Source organism: Heterocephalus glaber, unplaced genomic scaffold (genome assembly GCF_053883595.1).
Source record: "Heterocephalus glaber isolate CG9 unplaced genomic scaffold, H.glaber_assembly_v1.0 deba00001472, whole genome shotgun sequence".
NCBI lineage: Eukaryota > Metazoa > Chordata > Mammalia > Rodentia > Bathyergidae > Heterocephalus > Heterocephalus glaber.
In genome coordinates, this window is record NW_028258315.1 from 94141451 (window position 1) to 94157628 (window position 16178).

Genomic DNA, 16178 nt, shown 5'->3' on the forward strand with positions numbered 1-16178 from the left:
CAATAGTCATATTCAAAATGACACCTCATTATGACACCTCACTAGCCAAACTGAAAGCATTCATAAGTCTGATGTACTGAGCAGGGATTTCTCATGGTAATCACAGGAATGTAAAAGACTTATGGAAAAGCAATGGGTCAAAATATGGCATGAAAATGTATTCCCTTATAGATGCAAAGACTTATTATGCTTTCAATTTAGAAATTTATCCAGAAACTCAGCCATCAGGTCCCTATTCATATAGTAATAAACTGAATGATGTTGTGAGAAGACTTGTTGCTCCCATCTCCAAAACTAATTGGAATGTGACATTTGACAATTGGTTTACCAGTTTCCAATTGATGTTATATATGCTAACAAAGCACAAGTTCAGCAGCACATGAATTATATGCAGAAACAAAGCAGAAATTCCAAATGAAATGTTGCAATTTAAAAACAGAATTGTATGGTAAAATCTTTGGATTTTAGAAAGATTTACATTGGCCTTGTATATGGCAAAGAAAAACAAACTGGTATTGCTGATGTCACCATTGTACAATGATGGAAATATTGATAGGGAAACCTCAACAAAAAAGAAGCCTGAGATGGAAACTTTCTACAACAAAACCAAAGGTGGAGTGGATGTTGATAACTTGTGCAGCACCTCTGATATCACTCAAAACACAAAGCACTGGCCAATGGTTGTGTTTTACTCCATCTTTAACATGTATGGCACAGTTTTATCATTTATAAAGAAAATGACAAATGAAAAATAGCACAGAGAAATTTTCTTAGAGGGTTGGCATTGGAACTCATAAGAGATCATTTACAGCAGCAGAAAAGCAAAATGTTTCTACCCAGGGAACCACACAAAAAAATTGTGGAGCACACTGGTGAGCTGACAGGTGAATAGGCAGGCACAGCATCCCAAAGACCCACTATAACAGGAAAACCATAAAAAGTCAACTGTGCCCTACAAGAACAGACAAGAAAACAAAACATAGTGATACTTGTGTATAGAATGCGCAATTTTCCTGTGTGAAGACTGCCTTGGCTGTGACAGTTGAAGCAAAGACTATTTATGTGGTAGACTTTTGTTTGTGTTTACATTGTAGTTCACATGGGTTTTATTTCTGATGTTATCGTTTAGGTTTTATAAGTAAACAGCTGATGTGAAAATGTTGATGTCTATTCTAAGCACTTATTGCATATTTGATATTTTATTTAATTGATATCTTATTACCTTGCTAAGTACACATTGTACAACATAGTATGAAGCTCCTGACAAAACAGGAAGAGAAGAAAGGTGACAAGAATGGCCTGGCACACAGGAAAGGAAAGCTAAGCACATGTACTGTCAGCGTAAGCAAAACATGTGCATGGAACATGAAGTAGTCATGTGTGAAGGCTGCCTTGGATGTGCCAACTGAAGCAAAGATTATTTTCGTTGTAGAGTTTTATTGGTATTTTCAATGTAGTTCACATAGGCTTTTATTTCTGATGTTATCTTTTAGGTTTTGTAAGCAAGTACATAGCTAATGTGAAAATATTGATGTTTATTCTAAATGCACAATACATAATAATTTAATACTTCTTCAGGCCTTTCTGTTGTGCCACAATTCTGAGCCTTCTGCACACTGATTCCTGACCAAAGGATTCTGTTCTATCAGTGCCCTATTAAATTAACTTCAGACATCTGATAGCACCATGTCAGAGTCTCACCCAGTGCAGCTATGAGTTAATAAATCAACCTTCTGAAGCCAAGATATGCTCTCCTTTTAAATTATATCAGAACAAGTAGGAAATTTCAAGTTTTTTTAGTTCTTTTTGTTCACCCATATGCTCATCTATTTACCAAATATCCACTGAGGACCAACTCTTTGCTCTCAAGGCTTTACAATGACGCTGGGTAACTCAGGCATTGAATATACACTTCACATGTGGTGTTACAGAGAAAATAGGGAAGGTAATCCAATAAAATTACTATGTAAGGAATAGAGGATTAGCAATTTTAATTGCAACAGAATAGTAAAAAGACTCTTCAGGGAGGTGACTTTAAGCTGAAATTCAGATGAAAATATGAAGCAGTAGGAAGGGAAGGAGAAGACAGAAGTTAGAGGCAAACATGACGACAAAGTCCCTGAGTTCAAAACAAGAACAGTATATTTGACAAAAGCAAGCAGCAAAAGAGAATGAGATCTACAGGAGCTGGGGAGGTGGGCAGGACTTGAGAGTGAAGTTGAAGAATTCACCAGGGACTTCACCATTACAAAGTAAGCAGGGAGGTGAAACAGATGCTACAGATAAATGGCATGCACAGTGGAGGAGACAGAGGATCCTGGAACTAATATTTGCATGGTAGAGAGGTGAGGGTTGTCCATGCAGTAGGCCGGGATTTCAAACTTAGATACCTAGAGGGGCCCGAAACAAGCCCAGGCAAGAGCCAGATATGTGAGAACTACAGTGACCTATAGAATGAGTGACATTCCTCATAGCATCAGACTCATTAAAAAACACTTTGCAGTCAAAATAGAGCACATTATTAAAAAATACATTTCAGACAATAGTTAGATACATATAAGGAGGTAAGGAAAGCCCTGGGCCATCAATACTCAAATCTGAGCTGGAAAAGAAGCAGGAATTAGGCTGGGAAAGAGAAAGTCAATAGAATGGGATTTCATAAAAGGCAAGAAAGAGTTATATCTTGAATTTCAGGAACTAAGCAAAACAGAATATGTTTCATTAGGCAACAGCCCAAATGCTACAATGCTCATAACAGAAAGGCACTATTCGCTATAGAACTTGCACAGACTACAAAATGGAGGGAATAATCAGCTGGGACAGATGTAGAAAGACAGGAACTACAGAGCCAGGTAGTTCAAGCAGTGATCCAATGCACACATCTTCCTCAAGAATCAAGGTCGTACACACTTTGTTTGAATAGATCCAAGAGTGAGGAGCTCACTTTCTCAAAAGGCACTCTCACTGCTCAGAGTTTTTTCAATTTGACCTGCTGTTATCTGGAGATGATAGTTGCCTCTTTGTAGACTGATAATGCCAGACGGGCTCTCTGGGGCTACACAGAATGTATTTAATGCTTTTCCACCGCCATTCCTTCAAATATTTAGAAACAATAACTCTGTCACTATCATTCCTCCACACGTCATCCCATCTCCAATTTAAATACCAACTCTTTCCTAATCTTTGCCTCAAGAACCTGCCATCTCAAACACTTTCCTATAAATTTTCTCCAGTTTGTCACTGTCCTTTTTAAAATGGTGCCCAGAGAAAACACAACATTTCTAATTGACATAACTCCGGGCCCATTTAGCAACCCTTTCCATGTGGAAATACCGTTATATTTATTAAGCTCAGTCTCCTACTGTCCTGGTTTCCCACCCCTTCCCCTCCAAAGCAGTCTGTTTGTTGTATGTCCTGAAGAGATGCATAATCCACAGTGAGTGATTTCATCAGTATAAAGAATGCCATTCTTCATCACTCTATCATTTCTGATTAAGATCACTCAGTCTAATGCACATTACATCTTGTACCAATAAATCTAAAGCAGTGCCTAATGCTTTCCATGCTTCTTTCTAGGTATAACCTCATTATGTATTTAAACCAGACAAAGAGTTTTATACAAAGAAGATGAAACTGAGACTGAGTAGTTAAAGGCAGAAGGAAAATTGGAAATATGGCCCTTGAAGGGGAGCTGGATGGCAATATCCAATGACCTGGCTTTAATCTGGGTTATCCACTTATCTGGCATTGCTACAATTATAAAAGAATAATAATAATAATAATCATAATAATAATAATAATAATAATAGAACTAACTAGCTATTAATAAATGCTTAGTATGTCCCAAACCCTAAAATAAGACTTCAGGTATAATATGTCATGAAATACATCTTTTAGATGATCTTTTAGAGTGGTATGAACTCTTATTTGAATCTTAAAGATAAGAAAATTAAAACACAGAGGTTAAGTGATTTGCCCAATGTCATGTAGTTCGTAGATGATGTTGGGATTTGAACCAGATTCTGCTCATTTTCAGTGTTCAATCTCTTTATAGTCTTGTACCACAGTTTCCCTTAGATACTATCTATACTACATATGACCTACCCCTTGATTATAAAACAAATACTTCTCATGATAACTACTGCCCCTGAGATGCTCCTCCAAATAGGTGGAATGTCTGGAACATGTGTTGCCTTATCTGAGGGACTAGAACTGGCATCATTGCATGCGCACAAGGGAAGGAAGATAGGGGAGAAAGGCCACACATCGACTACCTTGCTGGACGCCATGTCTTGAGCCAGACTGAACCATGCCTGTGCAGCTTCTGTCACTAGTATATTTGCAACATAAACAAGATTTCAAGGAGACTGCTCAGGCTAAGAAAACAGTGTTTTCAAGTACTCTTAATACCACTTTAGCAATATTCATTTGTATATAAATCATGTGCTAATTTATTCATTAAAATAGCCTATACTTGGCAATATTTTGTGAACTTCAGTTTATGTTAATAGGATCACTACTTGTTTTTTATGTATATCTTTATAATTACTCCATAATTCTGATTTTCCTGTAACATGGACTAAGCCCTTACCGAACCCCAAAGTGTACTCCACACCCAGTGAAAATAAGATCAAATTATAGTACTACAGAATGGCTGCAGAAACCCCAGATTTGCCAGAGAGCCTATTTTAACACCCAGTCACACACCAGGATCATAACTGGTCCCTCATTGCCTGTGAAATCTACTAGAACAGAATTCCTAGAGATGGATCCTCCTAGGAATTGAGATTTTCACACAACGGCACTTAAGTACCAGGGATGAGACAATTTCCATCTGACACAAGTCTGCTGCAGCTCTTGGCAAACAGGAAAAATGAGACAATATGACATCCTAAAGGCATTTTACCCCAAGTGATAATCCCTCATCTTGAACAATCCAGTGAGTCCCAGAAAAAGAATTATGCATTTCATTATAAAATGTTGATCTCTCACTCTTTATTTTTATGGTCTGGATAGCCAAGTTAACGCCCATTTACTGCAAGGAAACCCTGTAAACACACACAAAAAAGCATGACTGTATAGGACTCTTCTCAGCTATATGATTCCCAGCTAAAGAGAAACACATGGTTCTACCTGGCGGAGTTATAGATAGACAATCAAAATTTGAAAACGCAGCAGATGACTACTATGGCACCTCTTTCCCATTGGACATCTATGGTAGAAATTGCTAATCAATTAGAGCACCTTCCTTTTCCATTCAGAAACACCCTCAAAGTCCTTTTCAACTAAGCGCTTTAGGGTAATGGACCACTTGATGTTCAGTAAAATGTGGTAAATGTATTTTCCCTTACTTGACTAGAATAAGCAGCTAATCTAAAATCACCTTGAATGTTATACCAGTCTAATCCCCCAGAGGCTGTCTGTGCTTTCCACACAAGGCAGATGAGTATCTAGAGGTGTTCGTGCAGACAAGACCCCAGGATTCATGTGTGTACTGATTTCACATTTATGTCTTGGGCAGGAGGATCCACAAATCAGTTTATTGCTAAAAGCTTTATGATACATAGGTTACACTTGCATTGTTCAAACCAGCTAGTTTCTACCTGTCATTATTCAAATTTCCACTTTGAGTAAATGCTATTTGGGGAGACAAGCTAAGTTCCAAAATGTGTTAAAAACTATATTTAGTTTTTGCCTAGAAGAATCTTATATAAATCTGTTTGACCTCCACTGATGGCATTGTAGATTTTCTTCTATGGAGACTCTAGACCAGTATCTCCACATAAACACTTAGTGTCCTGGACAAGGACACTTGGATGCTGCTGGTTTTCATTTGAAAAAGAGATCATTAGAATTCATTTGTCTTGGCTTCCCATGAGGGCTATTCTTAGCTTCCTGGCCTCTAATGCCACTTTCCAAGTTATGTTGGGCAGCATCGCATTTAAGCCCATATCTAGTGTGGTATCCGGTTCACTTGGTTGACTTCACCGCACTGGCAGGTACTGTGATCACACAGCAGAAGCACAGCAGGCAGACTCACCTCATCGTAGATGCTGTCATTCCTGCGAAAGTCTCCAGCCTTTCTGGGAAGAACGTGGACATGAACATGCTGAAAATGGATAAGACAGAAAAAATAAAATTAATTATCTCTCCATATATTTTGAGACTTGACAGTGACATTCTCATGAAGCCCAATTATTCAGCATTGGTTCCTGCTGGATTATTTTTCAGAGGAAGATGATGTTCCCCTTCAGCAATTATATATGAAATCTGCTGAGAAGAGAGAGGAACAAAACAAGAGGGAACACCTTGGTGGCATATATGAGTTTGAGTGAAATGCCAGAGTATTTTAGAGGACCTGTGGAATTATTCATAGCTGTCAGTCTTGGTTGTATTTAGCCAGTGCTTTGAAATGACAATGTGTCTTCAAAGATGACCATTGTGACTTTGAAACTGACAGGAAATAAGAACTGGCTAACAGAGTACTGCATAAATAAAGATTGAATGAAAGAGAAGAGGAAGTAGTATGGGTCAAATTACAGAATTGGGGCTTTAAATAATACTTGCATAATAGTAATGCAAACAGTTCCCATTTATTAAGCTTTTATTTTCTGTGATTAAGTTATGTATTTGTACTTGGTATTATTTAATACTCTAAAAGTCCTATATAACACGTTCTTCACTTTTCATGCAAGGAAATCAATGTTCAGAGAGGTCTTGGTAGAGTCAGCACAGGAAGTTAGGTCCCCTGACTTCTGCCCTTTCTTCATCAGCACAGGCACTGATTCTGTGAACACAATCTTTTCAACGGTCCATTTCTCTAGTCTACTAAAGCACCCAGGTAATATACACAGCAATGCTATTATACAGGATCATGAATCAAGGCTCACAGCATTTCTAATTCAATATATTCTTCAAGGCTAAACTGCCATTTGAAAGTTTTACTTCCCAATAGCACCTATTGTACCTTGGGTGAAGTTAAACATATTCCTGTCCTTGAGCTATGTTCCTTTGTTTATTACAAACCACAACAATGAATATGAAAATGAAAAGCCTAAGTGTGGAGAGGCAGGCAAGGATTCAAACCTTGTTCCTGATCGCGCTTACCCCTTCTTGATTACTATGATCAGGCAGGAAAACTCTAAAGGACCTCCAAAGAATGCAAGATTAAGTGTCCCTGTGGCTTTGTGTGCAAGGGAGGGAAAACGACGTGCTACTAAGGCAGAGGCAGGGAGCAGGACGGTCTGAGGTGAGCGAAGCAGAGAGAAGCTTTGCATCAGCCCCTGAGCACACAGTCCCCAAAGATGACATGTTTTCATCAGCATCTCCTCCAGTCAGGGATGAAGCTGCTCACGGGTCCCTCAGCAGCCGGGCAGGTATGTGGTTCAGGCACAAAGACTATGTGAACATAGAGAGGAAGGAAGAAAAACCAAACAAACAAGGGGAAATAAATCACTAACTACCCAGGAAGCAAATTCTTAGGAGCAAGCCATGCAGTGTGGGTCTGGGCTAAAACTGAGCGAAGTCTATAGGTTGGATGTCTTAGAAGCAAGACCGGGAAGGTGTCACAGAACAACGACCTAGCCCACCTTTAGAAGGGGCCTTCTCTCAACCTTTACTTCCCACACCCGCTGCTGTCCTTCCTTCTCTTCCTCCTTTTCTCTTTTCTTCCTCCAGGTACTCTTTTTGCTTTTCCTTCTTCCTCCCTCCCATCAATCTATTTTTCCATTTATTCATCCATTCTCTATTTATTTCCCTTAAACTCTGTAGTAACCAAATCTTTCTGACCAGGGCTCTGCAGTTAAGGTGCTGGCAGCACACACATGTTCTAGCTATTTGTCAGAAAGTACAGTATCACAGTGCAGTTGGACCTACCATGTAACCAGCTGGGTGACCTTGTCATAGCAGGCCTATTTGACAGCGTCCTTATCTACAGAGGAGACTGCAATGGCTTTTTACCTCACAGGGGTGCTGAGAGGATCAAATCTGTTAAGAATGTGTGTAGCTTGCTACTTAACACATAGGACTTAATACAGCTGCAGTAGGATTATTCTATTTTAAAAAAAAATTAATATTTGAGGTTCAAGTTGAGATCCCATTCAAGAACTGATTCTCACACTAGCAGGAAATATATTTCAGAAGATCCTTGAATGAGAATTGTTAAAGACCTCTTTTACCAAAACTTGTTTCTCTGCTTTTGACTAGCAGTTTTCAAACTTGAGCACACATCTCAGGCTTCTTAAAATATAGATTTCCGGGTCTCAAAAATCAATATTTTTAAGACACTCCCACGATGATGATACTGCTAGTCAAGGTCCAGACTTGGAGAACTACTGGCTAAGCACACATCTGATTCCCAGCCCTGATCTTGCCAAGGGTACTGATGTGGGCACAAGGCCACCCGTTCTGCCTGCCTTGCTTACTGCATGATGTGAAGACTTCTCTGTCTTCCTGAACTCTGACTACCCTGCTTGCCTGTCTTCAGGGCTCTGCTGGTTGCTAGCCCCAACTAACACAGGGCTGGCTGAACTCAGAGTGGGGGAACCTCCCAGGTGTGTGCCTATCTGTCTCCCCGAGCATTGCTTCTCTGAGTCTAGTGTGCAGCGCTGTCTCTGTAAGCTCCACTAGCACCAGTCCGGAAATGCCACTCCTGATCACTGGTAACCACGCGAAACTCTCCATGACACCGCAGTGAACAGCTCACTGGAGAGGTGATTCTCCCCACGGGCAGAAATCTCAACTCAGCCTCACGTTCTGACAGAAACGCTTAAGTGACAGGCTGATCCCATGATCCTGATAACATACTCAGCTTCTCAGAACAGGGAGTTCATGAGAAAGTCAGCTCAAAGCCTCACTGCTGTGAAGAAATGACATCATCATGGCCTTTCAACAAAATGGAGCTCTGATGTAAAACACTTTTAATGGCAGAGATGGGATAATTTAACATAACGCATTCATATTAAGCAGTGATGATCACAATTTAACTTTTCAAAGAGCTAACGAAATTATTTACTAAAGCACACTATAATTTTGCTAAGGATTGTAGTTTAGTTGCCTGAGTTGGAAAAGTCTTTTAAAAGTATTATGATACATCCTATACCAAAATGTTATCAAATTTAATTTTGCAATGGTCATTAACAAAATAAAGTCTCTGAGAGGTCCTGCACAAGAGACGCTTAAGTTTGCATAATATAATGTTCCAGAAATGTATTCAGTTTTTTATTCATGTAGCACTTATACATATTTTTCTAAAACATGGATTCATTCGTTCAAAAACATTTATTGCTAAGTGCCTATCTAGGAACCAAAGATACCGTGATATACAGTGGCCCCTTGACTTATAAACTCAATTCATTCCCAAGGGTGGTTGTAACTCAGCTTGGTCAGTTGAAGGCTCAGGCTCCTCTACACAGCCTGCAAAGTCTCTCTCCTGTACACAGGCACATTTCAGCACCCTTAGACACTGGCCCAGGATTTCTCAATTAACCCCACACAGGAAAGGATGTAGTAATCTTCCTTCCAGAATTCTTAAAGGATAAACTGGAAGCACAAGCTGTTGGCATTTGGGTTGTAACTCAACACTTTGGTCATAAGTTAAAACTAAAACTCCGGTCATACCCCAAGTTGTTCATATGTCAGGCCAGTCGTAACTCAAGGGTCGACTGTACAAGACAAAGATCCTGCCCCCATAGAGCTTACATTCCAATGAGAAATGCAAAACATTACATAAGCTAACAAACAGTCCTGAATGAAAATGCAGCAGAGCACAGAGGATCCACTCTTCTTCACTCCTCCCCGACTCCCATCCTCCTCTGTTGGACATGGCTCATTTCACAGTCAACCCAAGGCTGGGAAAAGCTGGGCTGAGCCGGGGACCCCTGCTCATTACATCTGAATTTCAAGGTCACACTGACTTTTCCTGAGACACACAGCCTTGGCATGTCAGCTTGCCAAGAACGAGGGCTTAGGATTAGGGCTAAGACCAGAAAATTGGCATCTTGGTTGTACTTTGGCGGTTTCTGATATCATTCCAGCCTCCTGCTAAGTTTTGTCCAGAAGCAACAGCAGTGGGTACTGCAGCTGCTGCAGCTCTTTGGTTTTAGACAAGGTCAAGACAGGGAGAGAGGCTTCCCTTAACCAGTTCTGCCAGTTTCCTCTGGGTTTGCAAGGGCCTATAAATATCTTTACATAAATCTGTGTGTTCTCTTGTGTCTTGTTGGGATTGTTATGTGTTTGTGTATTCTGTTTACATTAAAAAGGAGCAAACAAAGAAAAAAATACAGCAGGGCAAACTAGGCATTGGAACACTTCTCCAAGCTCAGGGTGAGAAGTAGGACTCAGCTAAAGAACACAGTGAAGAAGGAAGCAAACCAACCAACGTTCATTTGTCAGTTTCCAACCAATATTGGAACCCTAAGTTCCAGGCTTTTAGAAGATAATTTCAAGACGGTGGGAATCATCCCCAGTATTTAATACTGAGGCAGGAGGACAAAACTGCAAAGTACATGAAAAGTTACTCAACATTAGTGAGAGGTGAAATGCAAATCAAAACCACATTGAGATATCTCTACCTACAAACTGGGATGTTTATAACCCAAAAGATGTACAATAACAAGTGTTGGTGAGAATGCAGAAAAATATTGACAAAGAAAAATGTTTCAGCTGCTTCGGAAAATAGTTTTCCAGTTGATTGAAGGGTTAAACATACAGTCACCACATGAAAACAGAACTCAACTTCTAGTGTATGCCCAAGAAAACTGAAAATGTACACAAAAATGTGCGTATGAATGTTTATAGCAATATTATTCACAATCATCACAAAGTGGAAACAACCCAGATGACCGCCAACTGATGGATAAACACAGTGTGGTGTAACAAGATAACAAAATATTATTTGGCACAAAAAGGAATGCAGTACATTAAGGGAAAGCATGCTAAGTGAAAGTATCCTGATACAAATGGCCATATATTATATGCTTCCATTTAGGAAATGTCCAGACCAGGAAAAGTTACAGAGAAAGGAAGGTTAGTGGCTCTAAGAACAGAGTGACTGCTAATGGGCACAGAGCTTCTTTCTGGGATGATGAATATCTTCTAGAATTACTTAGTGCCAATGGTTGCTCAACTTTGTGAATACACTAGGAAACACTGAATTGTGCTCCTTAATGGGGTTACTTTTCTGATATATGAATTATACATCAATAAAGTGGTTATTAAAAAAAAGAAAAATAGAATGCAGTGAATGGGAAGTGAAGAAAGAGTTTAAACACCAACAGCACTGTTTTGGGTCCTGTCTCTTTTGTGCTGTTTCTGCTTCTCCTTTCACCTGCTTGAACAGATCTATCACTCCCATGCTTACCAGAAGATATAGTCAGTATAGTCTGGTGAAATATTGATGTATTTAGTCTCTGTCCAAACATGCTGTGATTCAATGATAAAGTCATGCAAGAGAAGGGGCAGGGAAGCCTGCAGTGCTACTCCATAACTGGTGACCTATACGCTCGATCAGGTACCCCTGATGAACTTCTCTCCAAAACCAGAAGACAATTCTGACTCTCAAGAATAAGAAGGGTGATACTTTAAGGGGCACACTAAAGATCTCCCTCAAAGATGTGCACATCCTAATTCCTGACCTCTGAATATGTTAGGTCACATGCCCAGATGTCATTACAAGGGTCCTTAAAAGTGGAAGAGGGTGAATATCATCCAAATTTTAAATGTTATTCCTTAAGGGACATAAGAAAGAATATGAAAAGTCAAGCCACAGACTGGGAGAAAACTGTTGCAAATCATATATGTGATAAGGGACTTGTATTCAGAATATATAAAGTACTATTACAACTCAAGAATAAAAAGACAAATCTTACAACTAAAGTGGGCGTAGAATATGAATATACAGTTTTCCAAAAGGACCCATAAATGAACACTAGCACATGGAAAGATGTTCAATATCCTTGGTTCAAAACCACAATGGGATGCTATTTCATGTCTATCAGGGTAAGAATAATAAGAAAGATAATGACAAATGATGACAAGGAAGCGGAGAAACTGGAATCCTTGTGCAAGTTGATGGGAGTCTAAAAGGTGCAGGAGCTTTGGAAAACACTTGACATTTCTTCAAAAGGTTAGCCCCAGAGCTACCATTTGCCTCATGAGCTAAGTTTGAAGCAGTGTATTATAGTAGCAAATACAAAACAAATGCAAATGACTTCCTAATATTCCTAGTGCAGAGGTTATATACTTTCTTCATGTCCTTAACACCTCTATAAAGTTAATACTATTCTGCCCATTTGTAGGTGAAGAAAATGAGACAAAATTTTCCCATAGCAGATCTCACCATATTAAAAAGTTTTTACATAGCAAATGAAACCACCAACAGAGGAAAGAGCCCACAGAACATGAAAAAATATTTATCAGCTATTCCTCAGACAAAAGACTAATATTTAGAGTATATAAATAACTGAAAAAAATCAGACCCTCCAAATTTAAAGACCCAATTCAAAAATGGGCATCTGAAATGAATACACACTTCTCAGATGAAGTACAAATAGCAAATAAATATATGAAAAAAAGCTCAACATCTCTGGCCATTAGAAATCCAAATTAAAATAATACTGAGATTCCATCTCACTCCAGCAAGAATAGCTATCATCAAGAAATCAATAGGGCCAGGGATTTAGCTCAGTGGTTGCTGCCTGCTGTGCAAGCGCAAGGACCAGAGTTCTATCCCCGGTACCAAAAACAAAACAAAACAGAAAAGAAATCAATCAAGCAATCAATCAATCAATCAAAAATGCTGGTGGGGGTGTGGGGAAAAGGGAACCGTTCTCCACTGTTGGTGGGAGTGCGGACTGGTGCAACCACTCTGGAGATCAGTGTGGAGATTCCTCAAAAAACTGAAACTAGAGGTTCCATTTGATCCAGCTATTTCCCTTGGTATTTTTCCAAAAGAGTTAAAGGGGTCATACCACGGTGATATATGTGCACCCATGTTTATAGTGGCACAGTTTGTAATAGCTAAAGCTTGGAAACAGCACAGATGCCCATCAAGGGATGAATGGATAAAGAAAATGTGGGTTTTATATACAATGGAGTATTACTGTCACAAAGAAGGATAAACTTGAGACATTTTTAGGTAAATGGATAGACCTGAAGACCACACTTTTAAGTGAAATAAATCGGACACACATGTTTAAATACTGTATTATTTCTCTTGTGTGAGAATCTAAAAGTGTAAATAAGGAACAAAATGCATGATAGATACTGGGAAACAGGAAGAAAATGTTCAAATGGGAAGGGGAACAAGGGAGGGGGAAGGGAAAAGAAAAAAAGAGAATAGAAGGAAAAAGGCAGACAAGCTTTTGTAAAGAAGGGAGTTAATGATTAAGGAGAGAGGAATGGGGAAAAAGCAGCAGCAAGATACCTTATGTACAGGTCCTGATTCCCTATGATGAATGTGATCTCTATGTATGGAAAAAGTGTACTAATAAAATTAATTCAAAAAGATTTTTTCCATAGCAAAACTCAAACAAGTCTTCATATCTACTGCTCTTACCATGAAATTTTAGATAATTACCGCGAGCTCTGAACTTGAAATAAGCAAATGCATTTACACGGTAAGATTGTTTTTCTTTGCTGATCATCACAGTAAACTATGCAGAGACAGCAAATTTGGAAAAGACAGCAGAACACACAGGGGAAAATTTAGAACCACAGTTCTTCTCACTGCCAAGCAATAATGGTTCCATTTCTTAATGTAGACGGAGGCACATACAAACACTTTTTTCAGTCTTCATTGCCCCAGAAGCACACACTGAATAAGGACACAGCGCATGTCATGCATTTGGGAAGTGACCCCTGGGTGTGTCAGTAAGGGAATGTTGGTCAGAGAGACAGGAGAGGAAAAGCAGCCAACCAAAGATGTCCCCAAGCAAGCTGTTACTGCGTGTGATGGGAGCTTACCCTGCTCAAGAGCTCTGGAAGCCCGTGAAGGGCATGCACACCGGACTCATCCCACCCAAAGATGGGGAACAGGGGTGTTTATAGTTCACCTTGTCCTCATGGTTGGGAACTGCTCCTAGGAAGGTGTTTAGACTCCACCACTTCCAATAACCCTGTCCTGTAAGTGAGATGAATGGTCCCCACGTCAGGTGGAAATCAGGCCAGCTAGGCAACATCATAGCCAGGTGGCTTTGGGGGTAAGGGGATGTGGAAGGAGCACAGAAATCTCATAATCCCCTCTTGCTCCGTAAAGTTCAAGTACTTAGTTAAGACAAATGTATAGCCAATGGCTTTCAAAATGTAACACACAAAGCCTAGAGTTTCTGGGGCAAGCCTGGGGGTGGGGTGGGGCGAGGCACAGTGGGAACAAGAATGCTGCACCAGAGAGTAAGCAGGCTTCAGTTCCCATCACTGATTCACTAGAGCAGCACAGTGTTAGCAATTTCTATACTGGTATCCCATGCATAGTTTCATCTGTAACATGAATCTGTTGCTTTAAAAAATATACGAACATTAAAAAAATCATCAAGAACCACTTAGGATTAGGATTGGAAAATATTAGTGGAGCACTTACAAGGTCTAATTTCTTCATTTTTACAAAAGAGGAAAGTGACCCTCTCAAGACCAATGGCAAAGCCAAGGATAGGGCCAGGTTGAGCACCCAAAATCCACATGTGCCTTCCGCAGCTTCTTAGCGCATCTTGGTCTTGCCCATCTTAGCTGGCATAGATTTCAGAGAGGTAGGAACCTCAGAGAAGAAGCCTGGCATGCGACACATGAGACTGACAGTTAAGGGTCACACCCTGCCCCTGCCCCTGCCCCTGCCTGGGTGAGTTTCTTAACTTGTCTTATCTTCCTTCATCTTCCAGTGCCCACAAAGCTAGGTCTTAACACTTAAGATTCTGGTGTGGACAATACGAATGTGTGAATAAAGTGTGTGAGCCAGTTCTGGCATATCCTAACTACCCAGCACATTCTCACCACAGCCACATTACCTGACCAGTGCTGGAGTTATTTCATACAACCAGAAGGCACACGTCTGCAATGAGCCATGCCCAACATGTTCTCCTCTGGGCCATCACTGGCCCCAAGTTCCCCTTTCAGTGTGGCTGGATTCTTCCTTTCTTGAGTTAGCCAGGCTGAGTCTCCTGCGACTAAGTTTAGGGTCAGCAGGAAATCACCGCTATTTGTGGTAGCATAACTGTCACAAGACACAATGATGCTCACACCATTTTGAAGTCAGCTCAGCACGGCCGCCTGAGGAATAAAAGTAACCTGTCAAAAGCCAAAGGCACAAGTGATGGCTTGTGATCGCACTGTGAGTAACTTCTTTCACTCAGCATACAAGCCACGCTCAGGCGGCTGGAATGGCTTTCCTGAATAAGAAACAGTGATTTTTATGAGTCCAAACTGTCTCAGTCAAGTTGGGAAAGTTGCAGGAACCAAAAATAAATAAATAAATAAACAAATAAATAAATAAATATAAATCCTCCCAGAATCTGTAGAGACCCTATAAGTTTTGTGGCTTAACGATTGTATTTCGAAGTCATACATCACCGGCGGTGCGCCAGTGGTGAGTTATAATAATACATCACGAGAGGGATGGTGCTCGCATGATATATGGGCACCGTACATCATCCCAACACCGCGGCTTTCATGATGTATTGCTCCCAACCACAATGAGAGTTTAAAGGAGCTTTTAGCAACCAGACAGTTCTAAATTTCAAATTTTCTAAAAATTAAGGTCTTTTCAAGCCAAATAAAAGCAGGATGATGGAATCTGATGCTCTATGAAGTACCACGGAACTCTGGGGCCTGGCGGTGTCTGTTCCTTTTGGCTTCAAGCTCGCAAGGTGGAAGTAATTGGCAGGCACCTTTTCAATTCCTCCCTCTGAGAACAGCAGCTCGGGGAAGTGAACAAACATGAGCACGTGTCAAGGCAGCTCTGTTGCCAATCAATTTCCCCATCTTCCACACTGCAAGCCTAAGTAGCTCATCATGGTCCCTAAATACAGGCTCGCATGAGACCCTACGACAGGCGATGGATAAACCCAGGAGGGGGTGATTTTGTTTTCTTTGATTTAATAAGCTCTTCCACTGAAATTCAGAACAAAAAGAACAGATCAGAAGTAGAGCCACTCCCTTACCCTTTGCCCTCAAACTCAAAACGCAGTATA

The 16178-nt window shown here is 40.2% G+C and overlaps 1 protein-coding gene across 1 annotated transcript in view; it reads right to left on the reverse strand.

Moving 5' to 3' along the window:
- The window catches only part of Fhit (fragile histidine triad diadenosine triphosphatase), a 1393700-nt gene that overhangs the window by 181329 nt on the left and 1196193 nt on the right, over positions 1-16178 (reverse strand). Inside the window, exon 8 of the mRNA XM_087181606.1 lies at positions 6041-6109. Coding sequence (XP_087037732.1) covers positions 6041-6109 — 69 coding nt within the window. The remainder of the gene's footprint in view (positions 1-6040; positions 6110-16178) is intronic.